The sequence below is a fragment of the Scyliorhinus torazame genome, chromosome 5, assembly GCF_047496885.1.
Source record: "Scyliorhinus torazame isolate Kashiwa2021f chromosome 5, sScyTor2.1, whole genome shotgun sequence".
In the NCBI taxonomy this organism is placed as follows: domain Eukaryota; kingdom Metazoa; phylum Chordata; class Chondrichthyes; order Carcharhiniformes; family Scyliorhinidae; genus Scyliorhinus; species Scyliorhinus torazame.
In genome coordinates this window covers 147,515,994-147,533,152 of record NC_092711.1, presented here as the reverse complement: position 1 = coordinate 147,533,152, position 17,159 = coordinate 147,515,994, and the positions used below count along the sequence as shown (strand labels likewise).

At 48.8% G+C, this 17,159-nt stretch overlaps 1 protein-coding gene across 1 annotated transcript; it reads left to right on the top strand.

Annotated features, from left to right (window-relative positions):
- Nucleotides 1–1,246: 1,246 nt before the first annotated feature.
- On the top strand, nt 1,247–13,557 carry LOC140420025 (uncharacterized). Its single transcript, XM_072504045.1, has 2 exons — nt 1,247–1,519; nt 8,131–13,557. Exon 2 carries the CDS (start codon nt 8,486–8,488, stop codon nt 9,518–9,520), a length of 1,035 nt encoding a protein of 344 aa, XP_072360146.1. The 5' UTR covers nt 1,247–1,519; nt 8,131–8,485; the 3' UTR covers nt 9,521–13,557.
- Nucleotides 13,558–17,159: the final 3,602 nt, after the last annotated feature.

The following is a 17,159-nucleotide window of genomic DNA, read 5'->3' as shown; positions in this document are numbered from 1 at the left end:
CTAAAAGATGTTTTGGTGGGGGGGGGGGGGGGGGGGGAGTCACAATCAAATCCAATTACTAGCCACATGCACTTTGTGTCATGTTGGGGTGAATGTCACCCCCTCACTTTTCATCCCAGTCCCAGGAGGTTGGAGACTGGGCTCCAGAGAAGTAATGGTGGCCGCAGCTCCCACAATCCCGCCGTGCTGAAAAAACTGCTCTATCCACCGCACGGGAGAGCGGGTGACCGGAATTGCACATGTCCAAGAGAGAGAGGCCCTCAATTGAAAAAAAAGATTGGGCACTTTAAATTCAAAAGAATAATTCTGTCTAATTCATCCTTGAATATATTCAATGACTCCTAGACTCCACTGGTCCCTGGGGGAAAATAATTCTGGAGATTAACAACATGACTGGAAATATATAACGTGGCTACAGTACAATATTACAATACTAGAAATAATAATACATGTACTTTACAGAACCATAAATAATATATCTGATCGTTACCATAGAACATCACTGAACATTTCTCTATATATTAATTTACTGCCGCCTTAAATGTCAGCCATCTCTGGGGGAAATCAGCCCTTTAATTGTGAACATTGGGAAAGAGACCATCCTTTTAGCCAAACAAATCAATGTGTCAAGCTGAGGGAGCAAAGGATGTCAATGTCTGTAAAAGAGAGAGAGAGACCTGAGCCAACCTTTCTGGAGTCTGCACCCTCCCTGGATTCACTTCAATTGTTGACTTGCAGCAACTGAAGGGAAATTAAGGTCAGAATGAGAAAAGAAATGGAAAGGGGATAAAAGAACGTGTTTTACTCCCAGAGATTGGAGACAGGCGGACGTTTCAGTCGGTGTGAAGCTCAATTGTTATTCTCACAAATCCGCGCTCTGATTGGCTGGAGGACCAGAGTCTTTCCGGTCCTCCCAGTTTCTCATTGGCGAACACCTGAGCAGGAAGGTCAGAGGGTGGGCTAGCCTCTGCACGGCCCAGTTCCCTGTCTCCCTTGGACATGCGCAGTCCCAGGCTGGGTGGAGATGGAGATCACCAAGTGGCTTCTCGCTCTGGCCTGGAAACCTTGTCTGCTGATGTGCAGGGGGTGGGGGAACAACGGGTGGGGGCGGGACCCCCGTTGCGCCCGCCGGGCCTGCGCACTGGTACCCGGAAACGTCACCGCGGAGCAGAGTGAATTAGGCAGGCCTCCATCGCGACGTCACAATGACTCAGAGGAGCGTTCCCAGCACACAATCCCCATTGGGACCAACATCCGCGGTCACAGAAACAAAATACTGCGGATTGGACAACAGCTCAGCGTCGGAAGGTCAAATACGTGGGTCGAACTCCGCCCCCTCATTGTCGCCACGAGGGAGATTGGCCAATAGGAACTTGTGGAGGACTGCATGGGCGCTGATCCTCCAGCCAATCGGAATCTGGAGCCTATGTCAATGGCTGCATGGTGGTTCCTTCACTGTCTGCCCAGCAAAACTGCTGTTCCTCCAGCTACACATAGACTGAAACTTCCTCTAACTCCTGTAAGTAAAACACTTTCGTTTCTACCCATTAAATTTATGTTCTCATTCTCACCTTCACATGGTGACTTGTTTAAATCCTCAGGCCCAGATGAAATGTTTCCCAGGCTGCTGTGGGCCGCAAGAGAGGAGATTGCAGACACTCTGAGAATAATTTTCAAATCTCTGGTCACAGGAGCGGTGCCAGAGGACTGGAGGACAGATAATGTGGTTCCATTATTCAAGAACAGAAGTAGGGGAAATCCAGGAGATTACAGACCAGTGAGTTTAACGTGAGTGGTCAGGAAATAAATATTCTGAGGGACAGAATTAATCTCTTGCGGAGGCAAGAATTAATCAAGGATAGTCAGCATAGCTTTGTCAAAGGGAGATTATGTCTTATAAAGACCAACCCAAACAAAGGCTGGAATAGGTTTCTGAGCAGCAATAGCAGTGCCTCTGGTTCTGCACCAGAACAAGGAGATGGAGCAGAGGCTGTGGACAGGGCACGTTCTGCACAATGTCCTCTGCCAATTTGGAGACTTGAAGTCAGACCTCTACATGCTGCTTGACAGTGAAGGGGAGACTGTCTGACAAGCCAGCCAATCCACTCAGCATCTCAATGTTCACCCTCATCAGTGCCTCTTAAAATCTTCATCTGAGTACACCCATAGCAGAACCCATCTCTGACCTCACCATCCAATGAACTGGCAAGCAAACTATATTTCACCCTGATCTGGATCCAGGTCCAGTGTTTCACCACAGCTGATCCCAACTCTATTGTGGCTGCTAAGTTTGTGCAGTGTTGGGCGACCTGATAGAGGTATACAAAATTATGAGGGGCATAGACAGAGTGGATAGTCAGAGGCTTTTCCCCAGGGTAGAGGGGTCAATTACTAGGGGGCATAGGTTTAAGGTGAGAGGGGCAAAGTTTAGAGTAGATGTACGAGGCAAGTTTTTTACGCAGAGGGTAGTGGGTGCCTGGAACTCACTACCGGAGGAGGTAGTGGAGGCAGGGACGATAGGGACATTTAAGGGGCATCTTGACAAATATATGAATAGGATGGGAATAGAAGGATACGGACCCAGGAAGTGTAGAAGATTGTAGTTTAGTCGGGCAGTATGGTCGGCACGGGCTTGGAGGGCCGAAGGGCCTGTTCCTGTGCTGTACATTTCTTTGTTCTTTGTTCTTTGTTCTTGTATCTGAGCTGGTGGCAGTGAGGGACAGATCAAATGGCTACCTGTCTTCATGAAGTGCTGAGCTGTTGCTCTCTCTTTTCATCTTTGACCTGCTGTGGCTGAACAGGCAGCATTTTCACGATGGGCCGAAGGGCATCTTTCTGTGCTGTAAAACTCTATGACTCTTAAGTTTTGGGTCTCTGAAAGCAGGAAATCAGAAGGAGAAATTTGGTTTGAAGGAAGACGGTGGGGGATTGGAAAGGAAGAGATCTATGGTCTACATTGTGTGGATTTTGCTCGTTCTCCCCGCGTCTGCGTGGGTGTCCTCCGGGTGCTCCAGTTTCCTCCCACAGTCCAAAAATGTGCAGGATAGGTGGATTGGCCATGAACAATTGCCCCTTAGTGTCCAAAAGGTAGGTGGGTTTAAGGGGATAGAGAGGGGGAGTGGACCTGGGTAGCATGCTCTATCGGAGGGTCGGTGCAGAAGGATTCTGTGGATCCTATTTCATTTGAATTTTCTGAGGAGGTGACTAAGTGTGTAGTTGAGTGTAGTGCAGTTGATAATATCTTTTGTCACAAGTAGGTTTACATTAACACTGCAATGAAGTTACTGTGAAAATCCCTTAGTCACCACATTCCGGTGCCTGTTTGGGTACAACAGAGGGAGAATTCAGAATGTCCAATTTACCTAACAAGCAAGTCTTTCGGGACTTGTGGGAGGAACGCAGAGCACCCGGAAAAACCCACGCAGACGCGGGGAGAACGTGCGGACTCCATACAGACTGACTCATGCCGGGAATCGTACCTGGAACCATGGAGCAACAGTGCTACCCACTGTGCTTCCGTGCCGCCCACATGTAGCCTATTTAGACTTTAGTAAGGTTTGTGACAAGGTCTCACATGGGGGACTGGTCAAGATGGGATCCAGGGCAAATTGACACCAAAATTGGCTTCCTGGCAGCAGGCAGAGGGAGATGGTCAAAGATTGTCTTTGTGACTGGAAGCCTGTGTCCAGTGGTGTTCCATATCATAGAATTATCATAGAATTTACAGTGCAGAAGAAGGCCATTCGGCCCATCGAGTCTGCACCGGCTCTTGGAAAGAGCACCTACCTAAGGTCAACACCTCCACCTTATCCCCATAACCCAGTAACCCCACTCAACACTAAGGGCAATTTATCATGGTCAATCCACCTAACCTGCACATCTTTGGACTGTGGGAGGAAACCAGAGCACCCGGAGGAAACCCACGCACACACGGGGAGGATGTGCAGACTCCGCACAGACAGTGACCCAAGCCGGAATCGAACCTGGGACCCTGGAGCTGTGAAGCAATTGTGCTATCCACAATACTACCGTGCTGCCCACTGCGATCGGTGTTGGGTTCCATGTTGTTCGGAGCGTACATCAATGATCTGAATGTGAATGTTGGAGATATGATAAGATCGCAGATGACACAAAAATTGGGGGTGTAGGAAATGGTGAAGAACGCCTCAGATTTCAGGATGATATGGACGGGCTGGTTAGATGGCAGAACAGTGGCAAATTGAATTTAATCCTAAAAAGTGCAACAGGTCGAATTTGAGGAATCTCCTAACTCAGCAACTGGAGCTGTGTATATAGTTAATGTTAAATAAAATAAGTTTTGTTTGTCTACAACTTGGTGTTATACTCTTCATTGTCCCGTATTAAATACCCATATCCCTGCACTCTCCTGCCCCTCAACCAATTTCCTAACCGTGTCAATAATTTGCCCTCAACTCCGAGGGCTTCCACCTTAGCGAACAGTCTCTTGTGTGGGACTTTATCAAATGCCTTATGGGAGTCCGTATCAATGACATCCATAAACATTCCCCTGTCCTCTACCTTAGTCACCTCCTCAAAAAATTCAGTAAAATAAGTCAGGCTGGCTGTCCCTGATCGAACAAAGTTTTTCAAAGTGTTCAGTTACCCCATCCATGATTATACATTCCAGCAGTTTCCCCACCATAGATGTTCATAATAATAATCTTTATTAGTCTCAAAAGTAGGCTTACACTAACACTGAGGGACTGATTCACCTAACAGCTCGTCTTTTGGGGACTTGTGGGAGCACCAGGATAACACCCACGCAGACACGGAGAACGTGCAGACTCCACATAGACAGTGACCTAAGCCGGGAATCGCACCTGGGTCCCTGGGGCTGTGTAGCAACAGTGCTAACCATTGTGCTACCATGTCGTGTTTGGCTAACTGGTCTGTAATTCCCTGTTTTTCTCCTTTCACCCTTCTTAAAAAGTGAATCCCTTCCCACACTAAAAGCAGGTGAATAGCCTCTCCCCAGTGTGAACCCGCTGGTGTATCCGCACTTCAGAAAGTGCAATTTTCCAATCCAGAGGGATAACTCCTGAATCTAGGAAACTCTGGACAATTATCGTTGGGGCATCTACAATGTGCTCCCCGACTTCCTTTAACACCCTCGGATGGAAACCGTCAGGTCCTGGGGATTTGTCGCTCTTCAGTTCCATTAGTTTCCTAGTTAGTGATGGTATAGTTATGCTAAATGTATTAAGTCCCTGTCCTCTATCGACTATTAATTTTTTTGGGACTTCTGGCAAGTTATCCACTTTTCAACTGTAAATACTGAGGCAGAGTAATTGTTCAACGTGTCTGCCATTCCCCCATTATCACTGACAATATCTCCATTTCCAGCTTTTACTGGGCCTACATTGCTCTTCACCACCCGCTTTCCCTTTATATAACTAAACATTTCTTCTCATTGATATTGATGTCCCTTGCAAGGTTCCTTTCATAATCCCTTCTAGTCGCTCTTACAAGCTGCTTTGTGACCCTTTGCTGGTCCTTGTACCTATCCTATTCGTCCGGATCTGTCCTGTGTCTTGTATTTTTGTGCGCTCTTTCTTTTAGTTTTAAGCTGTCCCTAATTTCTTTATTTGTCCGTGGCTGTTTTTTTTTTTGTTAAGTGGAGCCTTTTCCTCTCAGGGGTATATACTTGCTCTGTATCTCGTAAAATGTTTCTTTAAATATTCTCCACTGATCCTCAGTTGTTTGACCCATTAACTGATCTCCCCAGTTTACCGTGGACAGTCTCTGTCTCATCCCGTTAACGTCAGCCTTACCCAAGTCTAACATTTTACTGTCTGTAACGTGCTTTTCACTTTCAAACACTACACTGAATTCAATCATGTTGTGATCACTATTTGATAAATGTTCGTGCACAGTTAGGCTACTAATTAAATTGGGCTCATTACTCATAACTAAATCTAATATTGCCCGTCCCCTTGTTACATCTGGAACATATTGCTGCAGGAAATTATCCCTGACCCCATTCCAGAAATTCACTCCCTTTCTGACAGGTGCTTGTCTGCCTCTCCCAATCTGTGTGTCAGTTATAATCCCCCATTAATACTCCTCTGCCTTTGCTACACACTTGCCTAATTTCTGCCTTTATACAATCTAGCACCTCCGAGCTAACCAGACGGTCGATACACAACACCCATTACATGTGGGGCAGGATTCTCCGTCCCAGCAGCCGGCCAATGGGGTTTCCCGTTGAGGGCACCCCCATGCCGTTGGGAAGTCCGTTGGCGTGAGCACGCTGCCAGCGAAGCGGAGGATCCCACCGACAGAGAATCCATGGTCTCTGCTGGATCCTTCCCCTCATTATATCCTCCACAGCAGACACCATCTCCCTGGTGCTACACTCACCTGGAGCATCTCGACAACAAGGACTCCGACAGCTTCAAATTCCGAGGTGTGCACATCACCAACAATCTGTCCTGGTCTACCCACGTCAGCACGACGACCAAGAAAGCACAACAGCGCCTATACTTTTTCAGGAAACTAAGGAAATTTGGCATGTCCACATTGACCCTTACCAACTTTTACAGATGCACCATAGAAAGTATCCTACCGGGCAGCATCACAGCCTGGTACAGCAACTGCTCGGTCCAAGACTGTAAGGAATGACAGAGAGTCGTGAACGCGCCCAGTCCACCACGCGAACCCGCCTCCCATCCATTGACTCTGTCGACACCTCCCGCTGCTTTGGGATAGAGGGCAGCATAATCAAAGACCCCTCCCACCCAGCTTGTTCACACTTCCAACTTCTTCCATCGGGCAGGAGATACAAAAGTCTGAGACCACGTCCAAAGACGTGATAAATTGCCCTTAGTGACCAAAAAGATTAGGAGGTGTTATTGCGTTATGGGGATAGGGTGGAAGTGAGGGCTTAAGTGGGTCAGTGCAGACTCGATGGGCTGAATGGCCTCCTTCTGCACTGTATGTTCTCACAGATTCGAAAACATCTTCTTCTCCGCTGTTACCAGACTCCTAATCGACCCTCTTATGGACTGACCTGATCTCTTCACACACCTCCTCCACTGAGTAGTGCTACACTCCTGTATGCTTCACCCGATGCCTGTGTCTATGTATTTACATTGTGTATTGATGTTTGCCCTGTGTATTCTCATGTATGGAATGATCTGTCTGAACTGTACGCAGATCAGTACTTTTCACTGTATCTCGGTACACGTGACAATAAACAAATCCAATCCTCACCATTGAGGTGATAGTATTTCTAATCAGTAAGGCTACTCCACCCCCTCTGTCATATTCTCTGTCCCTCCTGTAAACTTTATAACCGGTATATTTGTCCAGTCCAGACCGTCCTGCTACTTTGTTTTTGGAACTGTATTGAGTTCCCCTGAGGCCTTCCTCTCCCCCTCCATTTATTAGTTTAAAGTCCTTCTGACCTCCCTATTTATCCTTTCCACGAGGACACTGGTCCCAGATCGGTTCAGGTGGAGACCGTCCCAACGGTACAGATCCCTCCTGTCCCAATACTGATGCCAGTACCCCATGAAATGGAACCCCTCTTTCCTGCACCACTCCTTTAGCCACGTGTTTACTTCAATAATTTTCTCATCCCTATGCCAATTTGCACGTGGCTCAGGGAATAATCCAGAGATTATAATCCTTGGGACCTGTTCTTTAATTCTGTTCCTAGTTCCTGATATTCCCAAACAGGCCCTCTTTCCTAGTCTTGCCGATTATTGTTTGTCCCAATGTGGACCACAACAACTGGATCCTCCCCCTCCCTCTCCAATATCCTTTCAAGCCGGTTAGAGATGCCCCTCACCCTGGCACCGGGCAGGCAACATACCATGTGGGACTCTCGGTCCTGCTTCCAAAGGATGTTATCAGTTCCCCTAATTATAGAATCCCCGACAACTACCACTTCCTCCCCCCGCTTGAATGGCTCCCTGTACCAGGGTGCAGTGGTCAGCTAGCTCATCCTTCCTACAGTCACTGCTCCGATACCCTGCCCTCCGAGTCCACTCCCTGGAGATGAGTTATTGGGGAATGAGAGGAAGGAATGTTCATTAGACACTAGAATTCTCTGTTCTGAATTTCTATCCTGTACTGAGTGTTGACTTTTGTAAACTCCTTTTACAGATATTACAAGAGGAGGAATTACAGACAAATCTCAATTGTCACGTCTCGGTCTTACAGAGTCACTCGATACCTTGGGATCTGAGTATCATCGGCCTTTGAATCCAGAAGGAGAAATGTTTGCCCAATCTGTCAGCATCAGAACATTTTAAATATCAATGTGACTGGAAAAGCACCGAGACACACACACCCGAGTGAGAGTGTTCCAGAGCACTGACTGTGGAAAGAGCTTTAAAGAGTTACACAGTCTGAAAAACATCACACCATTCACAGCGGGGAGAGACCGTACACGTGTTCTGTGTGTGGACGAAGCTTCAATTGATTGTCCAACCTGAAGAGACTCGAGGAGACCCAAAACATGGAGAAACCGTGGAAATGTGGGGACTGTGGGATGGGATACAGATTCCCATCTCAGCTGGAAGCTCATCGACGCAGTCACACTGGGGAGAGACCATTCACCTGCTCTCAGTGTGTGAAGGGGTTCTCTGAGTTATGCACCCTGAAGAGACACCAGCGAGTTCACACTGGGGAGAAGCCGTTCACCTGCTCTCAGTGTGAGAAGGGATTCACTACTTCATCGAGCCTGCTGACGCACCAGCGAATTCACACTGGGGAGAGGCCGTTCACCTGCTCTCAGTGTGAGAAGGGATTCACTGAGTTATCCAGCCTGAAGAGACACCAGCGAGTTCACACTGCGGAGAAGCCGTTCACCTGCTCTCAGTGTGAGAAGGGATTCACTACTTCATCGAGCCTGCTGACGCACCGGCGAATTCACACTGGGGAGAGGCCGTTCACCTGCTCTCAGTGTGAGAAGGGATTCACTCAGTTATCCCACCTACAGACACACCAGCGGGTTCACACTGAGGAGAGGCCGTTCACCTGCTCTCCGTGTGAGAATGGATTCACTACTTCATCGAGCCTGAAGCGACACCAGCGAGTTCACACTGAGGAGAGGCCGTTCACCTGCTCTCAGTGTGAGAAGGGATTCACTACTTCATCGAGCCTGAAGCGACACCAGCGAGTTCACACTGGGGAGAGGCCGTTCACCTGCTCTCCATGTAAGAAGGGATTCACTACTTCATCGAGCCTGAAGCGACACCAGCGAGTTCACACTGAGGAGAGGCCGTTCACCTGCTCTCAGTGTGAGAATAGATTCACTACTTTAAAGAGCCTGGGGATACATCAGCGAGTTCACACCAGGGAGAGGCCGTTTACCTGCATTGTGTGTGATAAGGGATTCACTCAGTTATCCAACCTGAAGACACACCAGCGAGTTCACACTGGGGAGAGGCCGTTCACCTGCTCTCAGTGTTATAAGGGATTCACTCAGTTATTCAACCTGCAGAGACACCAGCGAGTTCACACTGGGGAGAAGGCGTTAACCTGCTCTTAGTGAGAGAAGGGATTCAGATATCCGTACACCCTGCAGGAACACTAGCGAGTCCACACCTGGAAGAAGCCATTCACCTGCTCTGAGCAGGGGAGACATTCAATGATACGTCCCAACTATGGAGACACTAGCGAGTTAATTCTGGGGAAAGACCATTCATCTGCTCTCAATGTGGGGAGGGGCATGCTTGTCTTCATTGGTCAGGGCATTGAGTATAAAAATTGGCAATTCATGCTGCAGCTGTACAGAACCTTAGTTAGGCCACTCGTGGAATATTGCCTACAATTCTGGTCACCACATTACCAAAAAGATGTGGAGGCTTTGGAGAGGGTACAGAGGAGGTTTACCAGAATGTTGCCTGGCCTGGAGGATATTAGCTGTCAGGGGAGGTTGGATAAACTCGGATTGTTTTCACTAGAGCAACGGAGGTTGAGGGACGACCTGATAAAAGTTCACAAAATTATGAGTGGCATGGACAGAGTGGATAGTCAGATGCTTTTTGCCAGGGTGGAAAAGTCAATTACCGGGTGACATAGGATTAGGTGCGAGGGGCAAAGTTTAGAGAAGATGTGCGAGGGACGTTTTTTACACAGAGGTGGTGAGTGCCTGGAACTCGCTGCCGGAGGAGGTGGTAGAAGCAGGTACGATAGTGACGTTTAAGAGGCATCTTGACGAATACATGAATAGGATGGGAATAGACGGATACAGACCCTTAAAGCACAGAAGGTTTTAGTTTAGACAGACATCATGATCCGAGCAGGCTTGGTGGGCTGAAGGGCCTGTTCCTTTGTTGTTCTTTGTATGACGATAGACAATAGACAGGCAACCACTCGCATTTTATTTACATAAAATATAGATTCCTTTCAGAAGCAAAAATTAAACAGCAAAAGTGAAGCTATCGTGGCTAACAAGAAAAGTTAAAGATTCCATTAGATCAATGGAGGAGGCAATATAGTAGTGAGCCTGAGGATTGGGAACTTGTTTTAAAAATTCAGCAAAGGAGGAACAGGAAACTGAGAAAGAGAAAATAGAATATGAGAGCAAACTGGGGAGAACTGGAAAAGCTCCTGTAGGAATGTGAAAAGGAAAAGATTAGCAAAGACCAATGTGGGCCTATTCCAGACCGAGACAGGAGAGTTTATAATGGGGAATAAGGAAATGGCAGAGAAACTAAACAATGTGTGTCTGTCTTCATGGAGGAAGATACAGAAATTGTCCTAAAAGCACCAGAGAACCAAGGGACTAGTGAACACGAGGAACTGAAAGAGATTAGTATTAGTGAAAAAGTAGCTCTGGAGAAAGTAATGGGATTGAAAGTTAATAAATCCCCAAAAGCTGATACTCTACATCCCAGAGTGTTGAAAGAGGCGGCTGGAGAGATGGTGGATACATTGGTGGTCATCTTTAAAATTCTATGGATTCTGGAAGGTGGTAAATGTAACCCCAATATTTAAGGAGGGCGAGAAAACGGGAAACCACAGACCCATTAGCCTGACATCAGTAGGAGGGAAAATGCTACAATCTATTATAAAGGATGTGATAACATACGAATTAGGAGCAGGAGTAGGCCACTCGGCCCCTCGAGCCTGCTCCTCCATTCAATAAGTTCCCGGCTGATCTGATTGAAACCTCAACTCCACAGAGGCCCCTTAGAAAATAAATGTTGGGAGATGGTAATATTCTTTATTATAATAATAATCTTATTATTATTGCCACAAGTAGGCTTACAATAACACTGCAATGAAGTTACTGTGAAAATCCCCTTGTTGCCACATACTGGCACCTGTTCGGGTACACTGAGGGAGAATTCAAAATGTCCAATTCACCTAACAGCACATCTTTCGGGACTTGTGGGAGGAAACCGGAGCACCCGGAGGAAACCCACGCAGACACAGCGAGAATGTGCAGATTACTCACAGACAATGACCCAAGTCGTGAATCAAACGTCGGTTCCTGGTGATGTGAGCAACGGTGCTAACCATTGTGCTACTGTGCTGCTTGTAGTTTCTACACACTGCTGCCACTGGGTATTAATGGTGGAGATGGTGAATGGGGTGCTGATCATGTGCCTACTTTATCTTGTATAAAACAAACTCTCCGATTTGAATAAGACTGATAATTAAGCACTTTAAAGAATTGATTAAAACCTCAAATTTAAATAATCCAGTCCATTTGAAAAAAAGATCTGCTCTTCAAAGATATATTGGTACAAATTACATAAGATCTTTGTCGTTGCATTGAATACCTTGACTCCTCACACGAACACCTGGCTGACAGGCACCGATTGGACAATAGCTGGAAACAATGAGCTGAAATGTTTTTCTGGGAGTGAAACTGTTTCACTTTAACCCGGAATCGACTATGTGAGAGTTAAAGGCAATACCAGGCGAAATTACATTGAATATACAACATAGAAACAGCCCAATCAATCCATGCCAGTGTTTAGACTTCACTTGAGCCTCCTCTCATGCGTTCCCATCTGACTCGATCAGTGCAGCCGTCTGTTCATTTCTCCCTCATGTTCATCCAGCTTCCCCATAAATATATCAATGTTATTCACCTCCACCAATCCCTGTGGTAGCGAGTTCCACATTCCCACCACTCTCTGGGGAAGAAATTTCTCTTGAATTCCTGATTAGATTATCACATTGATAGCCTCTAGTTTTTCTCTTACCCTTACAAGTGAAAACATTCTCCATGTGTATCAAAATCTTTCATAATTTACAGCCCTCCATTAGCCCCAAAGCTTTGTATTGTGAAGAGAGCAGTGACCCGGCCTATTCATTGTCTCCTGATAGGTTTAATCTCTCACAATAAAAATCTGAAGACAAAAATGCTTTGTTCGCACTTGAGCTCAGCGCAGTGAGAGCAGGGATGGAGTTACAAGGGAGCCTGAGAAAAGCAGATGCACTGAGAATGGGTGGGCTGGTCTGATCTGTGTGAATAAGCTGGTTAATCAGACTGTTCATGATCGGGGACTTGGTGTTCAGGGTAGTGGAGGAGGCCAAGCGTCAGTCTTCAATAACACAGTAATTTGATCCTGGTGAGCAAGCGGGTGACTTTTGAGGCGATGAGTATTGTGGCGGATAAAGGGGGATGGTGAGTGGTAGGCTGCAGGGGGCCCGGGTGTTGCTGGTGAATGGAAATGCCCCGAATTGGGACGATGCAGGGTTCATGAAGCGCATGCTGAGCCGGATCCCGATAATCTGATAATGGTGGGGGGGACTTCAATACGGTACTAGACCCAGCACTGGATCAATCTAGGTCGAGGTCGGGCAAGAGGCCAGCTGCAGCCAAGGTTCTGAGGAGGTTGATGGATCAGATGGGGGGAGTGGACCCGTGGAGGTTTGCCAGGCCAGCGGCTAGAGAGTCCTCCTTCTTTTCTCATGTGCACAAGGCCTATTCACGGATAGACTTCCTCATGGTGAGTAGGGCATTGATCCCAAGAGTAGAGGGGACGGAGTACTCGGCAATAGCGATTCCGGACCACGCCCCGCACTGGGTGGAGCTGGAGTTGGGGGAGGCGCCCGCTGTGGTGCATGTGATTGCTGGCAGATGAGGAGGTCTGTGGGCGGGTCTGAGGGTGCATTCAAAGGTACATCGAGGCCAATGATAATGGGGAGGTATCGGTGAATGTGGTCTGGGAGGCGCTGAAGGCGGTGATCAGGGGAGAGCTAATCTCAATCAGGACTCGCAGGGAGAAGAGGGAGAGAATGGAGAGGGGGAGATTGGTGAGGGAGAAACGGAGGATGGATAGGAGATACGCGGAATCGCCTGAAGAGGGGCTGCTGAAGGAGCGCCGGAGCCTCCAAACGGAGTTTGATTTGCTGACTACGGGGAAAGCTGAGGCCCAGTGGAGGATGGTGCAGTGGCAGCGTACGAGTATGGGGAGAAGGCGAGTCGGATGCTGGCGCATCAGCTACATAGCAAGGAGGCGGTGAGGGAGATTGGAGGAATCAGGGACAGAGGGGGGAACACGGTGAGGAGTCCGGCCAAAATAAATGAGGTCTTTAGGGATTTCTACGGGAACCTGTACAAGTCAGAACCTCCGGGGGGGGGGAGGGGGGGGGGGGGATGCGACGGTTCCTGGACCAATTGAGGTTCCCGAGGGTGGAGGAGGGACAGGTCGAAGGTTTGGGGGACCCGGTCGGGATGGAGGAGCTGGTTAAGGGGTTGGGGAGTATGCAGGCTGCCAAGGCCCTGGGGCCGGATGGGCTACCGGTCGAGTTCTATGGGAAGTTTGTGGTACTGTTGGGTCTGTTGCTGGTGAGAACCTTCAACGAGGCGAAGGAAGAAGGGATTCTTCCCCCGACAATGTCTCGGGCACTGATCTCACTTATCCTCAAGCGGGACAAGGACCCGCTGCAGTGTGGCTCGTATAGGCCAATTTCGCTCCTCAATGTGGACTCTAAGTTGCTGCCGAAGGTCCTGGCCACCAGGATTGAGGATTGTGTCCCGTGAGTGATACACAAGGACCAGACGGGGTTTGTGAAGGGCAGGCAATTGAATGCAAATGTGCGGAGGCTCCTGATTGTGATCATGATGCCCTCGGAGGAGGGGAGGGGGCGGAAGTGGTGGCGGCAATGGATGTGGAGAAGGCCTTTGATCGGGTGGAGTGGGAGTACCTGTGGGAAGTGCTGGGTAGGTTCGGGTTCAGGGAGGGGTTCATAAGGTGGGTCAAATTGTTGTACCGGGCCCCGGTAGAGAGCGTATCGACAAATCAGCTGTGGTCAGAGTACTTCAGACTGTATTGTGGAATGAGACAGGGGTGCCCCCCTGCTGTTTGTCCTGGCGATTGAGCCGCTTGCCATGGTGCTGAGGCAGTCTAGAAACTGGAGGGGGTTGGTCCGGGGAGGGGAAGAGCATCGGATCTCATTATATGCAGATGACTGCTTTTGTATATCGCAGATCCAGTGGAGGGGATTGCAGAGGTCATGCAGACCCTTCAGGAGTTTGGAGACTTCTCAGGATACAAGCTCAACGTTGGGAAGAACGAGCTCTTTGTGGTGCATGCGAGGGGTCAGGAGAAGAGGTTGGAGGAGCTGCCGCTCAAGAGTGTGGAGAGGAGTTTCCAGTATTTGGGTATCCAGGTGGCCAAGAGTTGGGGGGTCCTGAATAAGCTCAACTTGGCGCGGTTGGTGGACAAGATGGGGGAGGACGTGAAGAGATGGGACGTGTTGCCACTCTCCCTGGCGGGCAAGGTGCAGTCCGTTAAGATGACGCCCCTCCCTAGGTACTTGTTCATGTTCCAGTGCCTATTCTCAATCCTAAGGCCTTTTTCAAGCGAGTGAGCAGGAGCATTATGGGATATGTGTGGGCAAGAAAGACCCCGAGGGTTAAGAGACTGTTCTTGGAGCCCAGCCGCGAGGGGGGGGTGGGCTTGCGCCGCCGAATTTCTGTAGCTACTACTGGGCAGCTAATGTGGCAATGATTCGGAAATGGGTAATGGAGGGGGAGGGGGCGGCATGGAAAAGACTAGAGGTGGCGTCATGTGTAGGTACTAGCCTGGAGGCACTGGTGATGGAACCGTTGCCGCTACATTCGACGCGGTACACCACGAGCCCGGTGGTGGAGGCGACATTGAGGATCTGGGGGCAGTGGAGATGGCACAGGGGGGAGATGGGGGCCTCAATCTGGTCCCCGATACGGAACAACCACAGTCCAAAGATGTGCAGGTTAGGTGGATTGGCCATGCTAAATTGCCCTTCGTGTCCAAAATTGCCCATAGTGATGGGTGGGGTTGCTGGGTTATGGGGATGGAGTGGAGGTGTGGACCTTGGGTGGGTTGCTCTTTCCGAGGGCCGGTGCAGACTCGATGGGCCGAATGGCCTCCTTCTGCACTGTAAATTCTATGAAATCTATGAAACCATAGGTTTGCACCGGGCAGGATGGATGGCGGATTCCAAAGTTGGCATCGGGCGGGAATCAAAAGGATGGGGGACCTATTCATTGATGGGACTTTTGCCAGTCTGAGGGCACTGGAGGAGAAATTTGGGTTACCCCCGGGAAATGCCTTCAGGTATATGCAGGTTAGGGTGTTTGTGAGGAGGCAGGTAGGGGAATTCCCACTGCTGCCTGCCCGGAGGATCCAAGACAGGGTGATTTTGGGCGTGTGGGTCGGAGAGGGTAAGGTCTGGGCGATATACCAGGAGCTGCAGGAAGCGGAGGAAGCCTCGGTGGAGGAGCTGAAGGGCAAGTGGGAGGAGAAGCTGGGCGAGGAGCTCGCTGAGGGCCTGTGGGCTGACGCCCTGGGCAGGGTTAATTCCTCCTTGTCTTGCGCCAGGCTCAGCCTGATCCAGTTTAAAGTGGTACGCAGGGCGCATATGATAGGGGCGAGGATGTGTACGTTTTTTTGGGTAGAGGACAGGTGTGTGAGGTTCTCGGAGAGCCCAGCAAACCACGGCCATATGTTCTGGGCGTGCCCGGCGCTGGAGGGGCTTCGCAAAGGCTATGTCCAAGGTCTTAGATACTCGGGTAAAACCGAGCTGGGGGATAGCAATATTTGAGGTGTCAGACGAGCCGGGAGTACAGGAGCCGAAAGAGGCCGGAGTTCTGGCCTTTGCCCCTTTGGTAGCCCGGAGAAGGATCTTACTAATGTGGAGGGACGCGAAGCCCCCAAGCCTGGAGGCTTGGATCAATGACATGGCGAGGTTTCTCAGGTTGAAGAAGATAAAGTTTGCCTTGCGAGGGTCTGTGTAAGGCTCTCCAGACGGAGGCAACCGTTTCTAGACTTTCTCACGGAACAGTAGGTTTTGGTTTATGTAAGGGGCGTTTGCCCCATTTTTGTTCTTAATTTGTTAAATCGTTTAAGGGTTAGAGGATTAAGATGCTTTGTTTGTTGGCGTATTGTCCTGTTTATTACTCTTTTGTATATTTTCTTTCCTTAATGGAGTGTTTTGTAAAAATTATTGAAAAACTTTGAATAAACATATTTTTTTAAAAATAAATAAATAACACAGTAATTTGCATTTATACAGCACATTTAATGCAATTAAATTTCCCAAGGTGATTCAAAGGGACATTGTAAATCCAGGTTTCACAAATGATTTGATAAAATTGTCCAAGCTCATGATCATGACAGAAAATATTGCTTCTCCCTGTCTCTGCCTCCACACACTCCTCCCTATTGACTGTAACACTAATTCATCCCAATTCTCCTCCCCTGAAGATGCTGACTCTCGGGTTCAGTTTCACACTCCCCAATATGTCTAAATCGTTACACCTGAAGTTAACGGCAGCACGGTAGCACAAGTGGATAGCACTGTGGCTTCACAGCGCCAGGGTCCCAGGTTCGATTCCCTGCTGGGTCACTGTCTGTGTGGAGTTTGCACGTTCTCCCCGTGTCTGCGTGGGTTTCCTCCGGGTGCTCCGGTTTCCTCCTACAGTCCAAAGACGTGCAGGTTAGGTGGATTGGCCATGATAAAATTGCCCTTAGTGACCGAAGGGGTTAGTGGGTTATGGGGATGGGGTGGAAGTGAGGGCTTAAGTGGGTCGGTGCAGACTCGATGGGCCAAATGGCCTCCTTCTGCACTCTATGTTCTATGTTAACAAAATATTGTGCTAAGGGGCGTCACAAAAAAATCCAGTGACTACCCATATGTACTCTGTGCTCTCCACTCCCTCTTTTCATCCCAGTCCCAGA

Excerpts from the sequence above, each read along its gene's own strand:
- LOC140420025 (XM_072504045.1), top strand. The coding sequence starts at position 8,486 with ATGGAGAAACCGTGGAAATGTGGGGACTGTGGGATGGGATACAGATTC.